Source organism: Dreissena polymorpha, chromosome 2 (assembly GCF_020536995.1).
Source record: "Dreissena polymorpha isolate Duluth1 chromosome 2, UMN_Dpol_1.0, whole genome shotgun sequence".
Taxonomy (NCBI): Eukaryota; Metazoa; Mollusca; class Bivalvia; order Myida; family Dreissenidae; genus Dreissena; species Dreissena polymorpha.
The window spans coordinates 59,622,487-59,635,059 of record NC_068356.1 but is presented as its reverse complement, the minus strand read 5'-3'; the positions used below and the strand labels follow the sequence as shown (position 1 = coordinate 59,635,059).

Genomic DNA, 12,573 nt, shown 5'->3' with positions numbered 1-12,573 from the left:
CACATACAAACAGTTTTAACACATTTGACCAATCAAATATGTGACGGAAGCATCATGTTTTGTATATTTTTAATAAGCAGGGTTCTATTTTGGCATGAACTCTGAAATGATGAATATCACTTTACTATAGATTTTAACACTTTAGACATGTTTGAGCTCCAAACATACCAAAACGGTTATATATGACATTTTACTAAGATATTTTATTATAACAAAACATGTTTCACAGATTTGAAAAGCAGACATAGCTTCTTATTAGAAATCATGAATTCTTGTTAAACAGATACGTTACCACGAAACAGATACGTTACCAAGAATTGCATAGACTTAAATTAGAAAATTACAAAAAAATATATTCAAATTTTCTCCATATTCTAAATTTATCAACAAAATACTATTCCCTTATTACAGAACATGGATAATCAAACCTTATATAATGGTTAGTTGCTAATTTCAACAGAATTTGCAAAAAACTCCAATTGACCTGGTATTCCCGACTCTCGCAGATTCTTATTTCCTTCCAGCAAATGAAATGTTGGTCAAAACACCATCCAGCAGTTTTACTTGATACATGGCATCTTTGCTGATATAAAATCACGTTGATACCGCCCATAGTTATCAAATGAGTTTCAGCTAGCAAACGTCGGTACCGTATCTGTTCGTACCGTATCTGTTTACCAAAAATTATATTACAGCAGGTGGTCCATAAATACTTGATATATTTCTCAAATCTGATCAGTTGTGGGAAGAATACATTTGAAAGTTACTAATACGAGACCCAATATATATACTGTGATGAGGATACATGATGTACAGTGAAAAAGAATGGTAACGTATCTGTTCCGATTTTAAAGAATAACACATACTCCTTTGCCTTTAGGACAATGTGCTTGCTTTTCAAAGCTTGCAGTATTAGAATTTATTTCTATATGATAAAATATGACATGATGTGAATTTGTAAAACATAATTTTAATAATTATTAGGGTCATGTTATTGTTATTCAGATAACTCTGATGTTTGGTAACGTATCTGTTCAGTATTTGAGGGACATCAGGTTTTCAGTTGATATATTTTTACAAATGATATATTATCCAACAATAAAATGCGTTTATTTAGTCATCTAAACTGCATTTAATAATTTTAATGGGTTTCTTCATCCCATGCTTTAGAGAAAATGGTGTAAAAAACCAACAGCAATGTGTGAATCAGAATTAGATTCACAGCACCTTTGCATGGTTGAATTTTTGGATATACGACATGAATAGGATTATTTATCATATGCTTTGAGTACATAATGATACTCTGGTGAAATATAAAGAAGAAAACATGTTTTGCAACAGCAACACAGGACACTACACTCCTGGAACAGAATTAAGTACTATTTGCAGGTTTAGTGGAGAATCAATGTGTAGTCACAACATATACGCCACCGCGTGGTCCCTAAACGTTTCACTGCCTATGGGCCCCACGTTGCTTAATCTGGCATTGATTATCTGCTCAAACTCTCTATTTTAGACTCCTTTTTAAATTTCAATGTATTTTGACATTCATTACCAAGTTGCTAATACTCAGATTTGCGCAAACATATACATTTTTGTAAGTTCTATATTTATTTTAAACTGTTTAAATCTGCTCTCTATGTCTGTGAAACTATCTATTCGCATCAATTCATATGTTTTTATTATTATATGAATTTTAAGTACGCACATATACTAATTGTGCAAGAGACTATGTAAAACGGGTCAAAGTAGGTAACCTATATAAACTGTATCAAATCCTGTGCAGACTTAAAAACACGCTCAGCTGCATCTCACGTAAGGTTCAAACTGTCTCCTTGAAATCCATTCGCTAGATATAACTATCAGTATCGATACTTCTCAATCAGATGGTGTTTAATGATGAATTCTGTAATCAAAGTAGGCATGTCCATATCTATATATTCAATAATACATACTTTTTAAAATCGATATGTGGGTTCGTTTTTCTGTTACGTTTATTAGTTACAAACTAGCTTATTTACGCATGTTATTAGTTAAAAACATACACAGCGAATGTATTCAAGCTTGTCACTTGCCCAATAACCAGTCAATATAAAAAAGTGAAACCCCAGCTGCTGGGGCAATATTGCATTCCAATTAAATACAATTTCGTGGTCCTTTATTTAAGGCAAGTGACCAATTGCCAAAACAGCACAAAACACACATAGAAGAATAAAGCTTGGGTCACCGCCTTGGAACGGTGAATGCAAAGCACTGGGGGTTTGAACCGGTTTTAGAGCGCTCAACCTCACACTTGCCCAGCAATATTCATGATACCTATGAGTGTAAATAAAATTTAACCTCATAGCATTGCAACTCAATTTTAAACAATAATAAAAGGGAATTAAAACGCATTCAATTTATATACCATTTAATTACTCAATGGAAGGAAGGAGACCAGAGCAACAGAGTTACAACTTTTTGAGGAACGATGAAATGGAATTACGAATATATCATCATATAGTTAATATTTTAGATCACCATCGTGCAAATACAGGAAGAAGCAGCAATATTGGTTGTAAAAGATCCATATTACATAGCTTGGTTGTTTATGTAAGTCATTCAACTTTCGTAGCGATAGTAAATTGTCACGGCGAGTGCACATCTTTGTGTATATCTAATAAAATGGCAAACACGTTATTTATAATTTCTCCAAATAACCAAGCGACTGTATTACAAAAAAATTGCATTCACATATCTTTTAACACATCTCGGACCTCTATAACGTCCGATTACAGTTTTCTAAACAATGTTCACGTGGCACAAGAAACACAAAATAATGTTTGAACATAGATATTAGTTGAGTTCATAATAACGTTATATTGATGTAGGGTGCATGGGGTCATAACTATTATTACGAGGTCCGGATATTCTTAAATAAGAATAGTAATGACCCCATGCACCCTACATGATGTAGGGGTTTGTTTTGTCCTTGTATTTTTTTTAATCGGAATGATTCATAAAGTATTCAGCAAGTAAAATAATATTAACAATACATTTTAATCAATATGACATTATGTAACATATTGTTTCAATCTTATCTACAAATTGATGTAATGTGTAATCCTTTGCCGAGTGTTTCGATTAGATCTGCAAATTGATGTAAGTTGTCATATCTTCTCGCCTATTTCGATCCAGAATTTCGTAACGACCTGTCTCGGCACTTTAATAATATAAATATATTAATAATGAATAATTGATATAATGTTCTGGATACTAGTACTAGTTAAATATGCATATAACATCATCGATTCCCATTCCATAAAACATGTAAAGCAAAAGTTCATTAAGTTTCAATGACTAATTGAATAAAATAATAAGAATAATACACAATACAGCAAAAATTAATAATTTATTATTAATAATTATCCACTTACAATTGTACCACTCTGTTATCGGCTAGGTCTGAAAATTAAAGAACGCAAATGTTATAAACTGAGTGTAAATTGTTTACATAATCACATTAATTAAAATTTAAACGGAATTAAAAACATACAGACCACTATCTATATCAATATCTTCTGATACATCACTAAATGATACATCTGCAATGGGTGATGGTGGAATGCTCTCGTAAAGATGAACGCTGCCAGTCCTTATAGCTATGCCTTCATCTGTTGTCTGCATTTCGGGAGCGATCTGCTCTGATGTTTCTATGGCAACCATACGCACTGTAAGGCTACCAATTTCTAAAGAAATACAACCGTTTGAAGTCTGCATACTTTCATTCTCATAATGTGTATACGTCTTTGTTATTTTGATACGTTGAGCAGTAAATACATAAATTAGACATAATGTAAGACAAAATGGAACGCGAACCTTGCTATGCAAAGCCATGATTATACGACGTTAAATGTAACATGAGCAATTTTTTTTATAGAAAATCCACAATTCTAATGTACATTCAAAAAGTTGGATTATGAATACGATAAGCCGATAGGAAATCATTTTAAGAGTTTACAATTTTAGTACATTGTATTGCTTCTGTTATTTTTTTTTAAATATTCTTTCACATTAGACAAAATTGACTCACCTGTACATCGCAAGGGTCTATAACAGCTGACCCTTCTTAATAGAAGGTGAATCAGAAGACAAACGAGAGCTAGAGCCACAACCCCGCTGACGACATAGATAACCATGTTGTTAATAGTAGGAATGTTTTCTCGGCGGGAGTTCGAAACTTATAGTAGAATAAGTAGTAGAATAACAAATAATGACAATAACAATTATAATGACACATTCAACTTTTATGATATTCGTAATTATTGTGATTGAATGTGACCTTTTTGCTCAATGAAATATAACATTATAAACATTGCTATCAGTAGTTGAAACAAATGCATAGAATACAGTTAGTAATATTACCAAAGTACAATACCAATTTTCATTCACAAACGATAACACTTACCCACGGGTTGAGGGTTAACAACGATTGATTTATTATCACTTCCAAGTCCATTCCAAGCTATGCACGTATATATGTTCGACTCTTGTTTAGAAGATAAATGAATTTTATGCTGTAAATGAGTGTTTTGGCTCACTAGTACTGTCTTTTCTTTAATTAACGTCATTATTGGAGATGGGTTTCCGTTTCCATGACAATTGAATCGTATGTAGCGTAAACCATCTGACGTCACATTCCACGCATGTGAACGTATTTCCTCTATTGTAATGTCGTATTGAAGTATTGTGGCAGGGTCTAAAAAACGAACATGTTTCCTGCTATTGTAGAGCTACATGATATAGAAACATAATTGTTAAAGTGTGTTCTTCAAGTACATAATGTATAAAAATAAATGTAGATTTTTAAATCTTTACATATACTCAGTTGCAAATTGTACTGTTTCATTTGATAGTCCTTTAATGTCACACTATGTTTGAACTGTTTAAACTTTTCGATTCATATCTTGGGCATATGTTTGGGTACTTTTTTCTAATGTTTCCTTTTATTTCTTAAAGATTTGAACACATGATGAATAAGCTTTGCAAAAACAAACTGACAGAGTAGTCATTATTCTCACAAGATGCTATTCTATTTGTACAGTCTTTTGTGTAGATATAGGAAATATGATAAAGTCCAGAAACACTACCAAACAATATCATTACCCTCCGTAAGCATTTTATTTCAAGCTTGTAAACTATTGAGAAAAGTGCATGAAGTACAGGACAAAACGTGCAAATATGTACAGCATGACAATATAAATACATAATTAAAAATGTGAATAAAGAAGAAATTATCAATGAATAATTAATTTAATAATTATTTAAATAAGTATATCAATTATATTATACTTGTATAACTTACAAAGGATTTCCACTTTGAAAAGACCAGTCGCATAATCAACGAATTTCCGTTCACCTAAATCATTTTGATTGACAAACTCACACAGAGATATATTAATTTCCGATCTGGACGTTGTTGTTATTAATGGACATGTTGAAACTGTTTCTACTTTCACTGTGATGTTCGGGTTACCATGCCTGTATTGACATGTCTGTCTTAATGATTTATTATCAACAAGGATGGACGTTTCGCATACTTCAAACGGATCTATAAGTAAAAGAAATATAAGAAAAACTACTCTACTTTTAAATTTCACTATGTTAACTAACGAGAATTATTAAAAATGTTTTATAGGTGCAAAATACCAGATCAGGTCTTGCTTGACATAACAGTAATCTCCGCGCAGAATTTACATATCCATGCGCTACTTCACACCGCGTGATGATGGTCAACACAACTATTGGTGTGAGCGCATACTATTTAAATCTCTTTTATTTTTGTTGCGGACATTTTCTTTATACAAAATACTTAACATAATTTTATTACAAGGAAAATGTGTCTGATTAGTATTACATAAGCACATTAGTTACAACTTACAAACAAGACTTTCTTCCAAGACTGAAAAGATTTTACATGTGAATACAGTGACTACCGTTTAACCGTATGGAGATGTAACTATCACTTTTTTCATTATTTTCTTACATAAAATGCTGATGGCCCATTCTTCCTCCGCTGGTTCTTCAACTTTACATGTCTCTATTGAACCATCGTCTTCGCTTTTAAATGAGTCTATCAACATCGAAATGTTATCTCTATAATATTTCTTTATTTCAAACAGATCACGGTTCTTTTCGACTACCCTATTGACTATGTTTGTGGAATTACAGTTCATGTATTGATATACATCTGTTGTAGAAGGACTCCTTGCGGTAGAAGTACTTGTGCTTACTGCAAAATTGAAGGCAGAATGGTACTAAAGATTCTTAGTATACTAAAACAGTATAATGCTTATTATAATGTTGAAGAGTTCGTTAAATTATTATAGCTAATAATGGAACATAATTGCATTACGATTACAGATGAATCCAAAAAATAAATGCGCCTGACAAAAATACACATATCCGTCTGATAATATTCTGGTGTTACATAAGTCTAATATGAATCAAGAAAATTGATGCATACCGTGATCACATATGTCCACAAAATTGCTGAAGGTCAATACGCCATCTATCACGGCCGCACATCTCCATGTCTGGCAGCCTGTGTTCGAATGGTCAACAGTAATATTGCATAATGTGCTCGCTACACCCCTGCAGCCACACCTCAAATGTATATGCAGCTTTTCCGGGTTAAGGCGACAAACACTTCCATTGTTCCAGATTTCCACTACTAGTCTTTCACTTTCGTAGAAATAAATTGTCCCAATATAAAATTGAGACGAACTGCAAACAACCTCGTTGCCTGTCTTGGACTGGTGCTTTTCTAATTGTATCCATGGTGATCGAACTAAATAAAATAAAATCACGCGTTCGCTGTTGTACGTGTATTTCTAATAAAAATGAATGGTAGATTTACTATGTATTTTGTGTAATTAGAAGAATAAATCGCGAATGAATTTTATGTAAACAACTTACCAATACTGTGCTGAAATCTGATAAAACATAAAAATAATAAACTGATTACGAACACAAATTGCAAATGCATTTTCGTGACAAAATGTATTTGTTTAGATATTTGAACATTAAAAAAGTAAAACCAGATGAGGTAAACGCATTTATAAGACGCCTATGAGATAACTTTCTCGAACGAATATGTTTCTAGATTAGACGCTAGGCATAGGCAACCTTAAACAATCACTGATTCTAATGGGAACAATGAAAGCAGATGACTTTATTTCCGTATGAACATTATGTTCAATCCACAATTATAAATTCATTAAGTTTCAATAAACCACAACACACGCGCACGCATTCAGTAAATACAATAGTCAATACATGAAGGCAGTACGAACAATCCCGTTCGGAAGTCTTTCAACTGAAAGAAAAAGATAACTTGATTCAAAAAGCTTGAACGGTTTATTCAAGAGCTTGTTTAGAAAGATGTCATTTCAAAACAATGAAAAGGGCCTTTTCACGTTTTGGAAAATTGACAAAATAAAAAAAAAAAGTTTCAGATTCGCAAGTTTTCGTTGTAGTTATTATATTTGTGAGGAAACAGTAATACTCAACATTTACCACGCTATAAAATATCCATTATATGCATCATTGACGATTAAAGAACCTTAACATTATAAAGCGTTGCAACGCGAAACGATTGAATAATTTGGAGAGTTCTGTTGTTGTCGTAATATTTTGTAACACTACGAGGATTGCTTATGTAAAGTATATAATACATCACTGATTGTATGAGCACAATGGTCTAAGCGATAGACTTTCACTCCAGGGGTCAGTGGTTCGAGCCAAGTTGAGGGTTACTTTTTTCTTTCTTCAATTGTATTCTTTTTTTTACTGGATCTTTTTAGATCGAATGTTTATATTTATCATTACATAGCATTTATTTAATAATGACAAACTTCAAAGCATGCCAAAAACTGTGAAAAGGTCTTTTTTAAGTGTTGACAGTTTTCAACTATTTCCGTTTGTATTTTAAATGTAATACATGGGGACAAAAGCTATATATACGTATAAAGTGCATAGTCATTGACTGATCATAACTGGTAAAAACCCCAAATATTTTTCATCGACCGTTTCAAGGCGGTGATCCAAGTTTTAATGATTGTATATGTATAGTTTGAGTTCTGTTGGAATTGAATTTAAGCTTAATTGTTTGATATATTATCTAGACGCAAGAAGGCAGCCTAGAAAGTATATTTTTACTTACTGAGTTACCATACCGTAACTTGTGCAAATTACTATAATGTTTATATTATCATTATCATGTTGGTGGAAACATTCCCACACCATTCTTTATGTGAGTGTAGAATGTAGCGTTCCAATTATGGGGCCAGACCAGTCTTACTCATCTTTATTTGTAGTGTAATGTTGAAATGTGTTTATGAATTTCTCCGCTTAAGAAAGAACAACTATAAAATGCTAGTCGATGGTATCAATAATAACAGCAACAAAAGAACTAGTTCTATACCCATCGCAATGCTCAAAGAGACCGCATATTATGATAAGCTTGATGTGAAGCGCAACGCCACCCTAGATTAGATATGAAAAAAGGCCTACAGAAAACAATAATAAAATACCATTCGGACAAAAACCCCGATGACCAAAAAATGAAATTTTAATTGTGAACATGATCTGCGGTTTAGAACAATCCTGTTTCTCCGATAAAAAAATGTTCTTTTCTGCAATTTAAAAATTGTCAAAATAAGCACAAGTACATTCACTGATTAATTGTCAAATGAGCTTTTCCATATGCAAAATTTGCTTGGTGACTTGAATGGACTAACCAACGATTTGTTTTTCATTCTTTATGAAGTACTGGTAAACGGTACTTACCCAATCAATCAAAAATGTTTAAATTCCCAATGAGCGTCAGAACATTTATCAAAATGAAGAAAAGTGATGGACAAAAATTGAACTCTCGGCGAGGGAACAAATTAAATCGATTGGTTTTGTGTAATTTGGCGCTCAATTAATTATAAATTTATATCACAGCATACAGCAGTCGCACTGTCTGTCTGTCAGTCCGGCATTCCGTTTTCCGTACATATTTGGTGTGTGAGTCTTCCTACATGACTAACAGATTAAGTTTGAGTTTCGTTCGCGGCCATTGATCTTTGGTGAAGTTATGGGGCTTTGACTTAGTTTTCTCTATAATCACCGTTTTCCGGAGGTTTTATACGAAACGCTTTCAGATATTTAGCTGATTTTTGGAGTCTACCTACATGACTTACAGATAAAGCATGAGTTTCGTTCCGGTCCATGGATTTTCGATTAAGTTACGTGCTTTGGAATTTTTCTTTAAAATAACACTTTCGTTTTAACTATCTATGCATGTATATTGATATCTATTTGTTAGTGATTATGAGTAATAAAGATAGATCTATAGCTTTTATTACATAAATCTAATGTGTTTCTATGTTTCTTCAAACGTATAAAACTCCGTTATAGTCAAACCAAATGCTGGATTTAATGATGTTGTTTTTAAGACCTAATGACGCAGTTTTATTTTACCGGTACCCGCGAAATATGATACATGTTAAGCATTTATTATAAAAAATGTATAGGTATTAAGGACTTTATTATCATGATTAAACTGTCTATTATCTATACTGTATTAAGTTTCTGTCCATATATTTGGAAAAATTTCAATTCAATTTTTACAATTTGCTAAATATCTAATTAAAGCAACAGCTCAGTACTTTGGCGGTACATTACTCCACGAAATGACTACCAAGTGAAGACATGGAGGTAAAATGGACAGAAACACAGTTTAACATAAATTGTGTTTGATTATCAGACATCTGCCATATGTGGTTTATGAAACTAAATTGTTATTAAGTAATTGTCTGGACAATATCTGATCATAATGAGATAATCGCTTGGTGCTTAACAAAGCGGAAATAAAAAACCGAGATGAAACTGCTTAAACAAAGTGTGTCAACATTGTTGCGAATAATTAAATGAAAATTGAATAAAAAAAATAAATTATTAAATGTTTTAGCTTGTTATTGTTCCTTACATATACTGGTTCAGTTAACCAGCTCTCTCTTTTCGTGGGTTAGATGGTTTAAATGAATCAGAAATTGGGAGAGAACTGCAGTAAAAAGGTTTTCATGAGAAATCGGGACACATAGTCCAACCCTCTACCAATTCAGCTACCAAATTAAAACATCACTCAGCATAATGTTAGAATGTTTTACAATCCTCTGGTTGCTTTATTTCAGGTATATTAATTACCATTCCTAAACAGCCTTCGTAGTACTACATCAAAAGCTCGCATAGACGTGTGTATATATATGTATGTATAAATATATAACTTTTTATGATTTCATTTTTCATGGATTTTATCGCACAAATTCGATCTTAAACGCGCTACATAATGTCAATTAAAGATGACGGCCAATAAAATAACATGCCACAATGACAACTGGAATCAATTGTGTGACAATAAACAAATTAATAAAGCAACGAACGAGCACCTTTGTTGTTAAAGACATGGGTTAAGTTTCGATTAGTGGTACCATTCGTATGGTTAAGTCGTACAAATTTAACTTGAGATCGGGGCGGGTAGGGGCGTTTAGCGTAGTCGTAAATGGCACGTTTATTAAAAACTATTTAAGGCACTCGATTGAGACTCTGGTCTGATTATTTGATGTTCTGTAAACCAACTTGCAAAACTGACTGCTCGTGTAAACATTTGCATAGAAATATAAATTGTCACTTTATTTGAAATAATGATCAGTTAGCGTCGTATTTGCTCAAGCAAAGTCTATCAGTCTTATAGTCGAACTTATTTACGTAATCAACAATTGCACCACAACCGTTTAAGCGAGTTTTAATTAAGAGCTTATTATTTAACAAATTTAGTTACAAACCAACACTCGTTAAGTCATTAAAATCATTAGATATATATTTTTTTAAAGTTTCTTACAGTTACAGAAAACGGTGACGTAAAAAACGGACTAAACGCCAGTTCTCAATAAATGAAAACAGGTTTTGAAAATTTATATCACGCAGTAGATAAAGCAGCAACCCAAAATAATGTTAAACCATATCGCCATGTAGACTCTCATTAAAGCGACATTTTATATAATTGAATTTCTGTCTTAGACGTAAAACAAGCCGTACAGTCTCTAAACAAAAATAAAGCTCGTGGGGTTGACGGACTTCCGGCGAAATTGTTATGTTCGGAAATCGCATCGAGTAAAGCATATGAAAACAAATGAACGTCGTTTATTATGATAACAATTAAGTGCATACGGAGTAAACGGCAAAGTGATGAAAACGCTAAAATCCCTGTATTTCAATGTACAATACTCTGTTAAAGTGAATCACTAAAGAACTGACACTTTCTATGTAAAATCTGGTCTAAAACAAGGGTGTTTGCTCTCTACGCTAGCCTTTGACTTGTACATAAAAATGACGTAAGTCACAGCTTCAACGCCAGTAACGTTGGAATAGATATCGACGACAAACTGATTAACCACATCTTCTATGCCGATGACCTTGTTCTTATTGCTGAAAGAGAAAAACAATCTTCAAAAATTACTAGGTATCTTAAGTACATGGTGCAAGATAAATAACATGACGATAAATACTAAGAAAACTAAAATGATGCACTTCCGTTGACAAACGCAGAACGCTCAAACGCCGTCTTCACTTGCTGTTAGTCAAATATTGAGTACACAGACCATTACAGGTATCTGGGACTCGTACTGACATAACATTTAGACTTTAATATTACCGCTTAATTTGTAGCTAACTCAGCAACACGTGCTCTGGGGTTACTAATCTCCAAAGATAAAGCGTTTTCAGGGACGCCGTTTGATGTCTTCAACAAGCTCTACGATACAATTGTATGGCCGATCATCAGCTACGGCGCCGCCATATGGGGAGATAAGGAATTCTCCTGCATCAACGCTGTACAGCACCGCGCAGGAAGATACTTCCTTGGCGTCGGCAGGTGCCTCCGATCGACCGTCCGTGGAAGTGCATAATGGGACACTACTTCCGCTGTGTGCACATGGACCGCACGCGTCTGAACAAACATGTTTTCGTTTAGTCTCATCGTAACCGCATACGTTTCAAAATATTTACTTAGGCCTAGAAAATAAATTGGCATCAAATAACATCGAAACAACCGGAATAACATCCGGAAAACATGCGTTAACTACGGTGGCATAGAGGTGACATTCACGTCTCTTTTTTTAAATTGCTCTCCTCTTTTTTCTATCTCGTGGCCACGAGTTACCTATGTCGTGGCCACGAGATAGAAAAAAGAGGAGTGCAAAACTAAATAAAAGCGGTGTGCAATTAAAAAAAGAGCGGTGCAGTAAATAAAGGCAGAGTGCATTATACAAAAGAGGAGAGAATTTTCGCTATCTCGAGATCCCGAGTTAGTCAGCCAATCAAATTTTGCGTAACATGTGTTAATATTCTGTACGCATATATATAGCTGGTCAAGGCAGGCAAGGCTCTGATATAACATAACATACTACGATTAGAACTACTATTACTACTACTACTACTGCTGCTGTTGTTGTTGTTGCTGCTGTTACTACTACTACTTCTACTTTT

General features: G+C 33.4%; 2 protein-coding genes across 2 annotated transcripts in view; both read right to left on the bottom strand.

Annotated features, from left to right (window-relative positions):
- Window positions 1-12,573, bottom strand: part of LOC127867216 (uncharacterized) — a 317,672-nt gene that overhangs the window by 97,700 nt on the left and 207,399 nt on the right. The gene's annotated exons all lie outside the window — the stretch shown is intronic.
- On the bottom strand, window positions 2,394-7,123 carry LOC127867207 (uncharacterized). The gene is made up of 9 exons (XM_052408251.1): window positions 6,958-7,123; window positions 6,506-6,829; window positions 6,026-6,271; window positions 5,345-5,590; window positions 4,448-4,738; window positions 4,073-4,219; window positions 3,540-3,728; window positions 3,417-3,444; window positions 2,394-3,202 (listed from the first exon to the last, which is right to left on the bottom strand). The coding sequence occupies exons 1-9, from the start codon at window positions 7,025-7,027 to the stop codon at window positions 3,124-3,126; spliced, it is 1,620 nt and encodes a 539-aa protein (XP_052264211.1). The 5' UTR covers window positions 7,028-7,123; the 3' UTR covers window positions 2,394-3,123.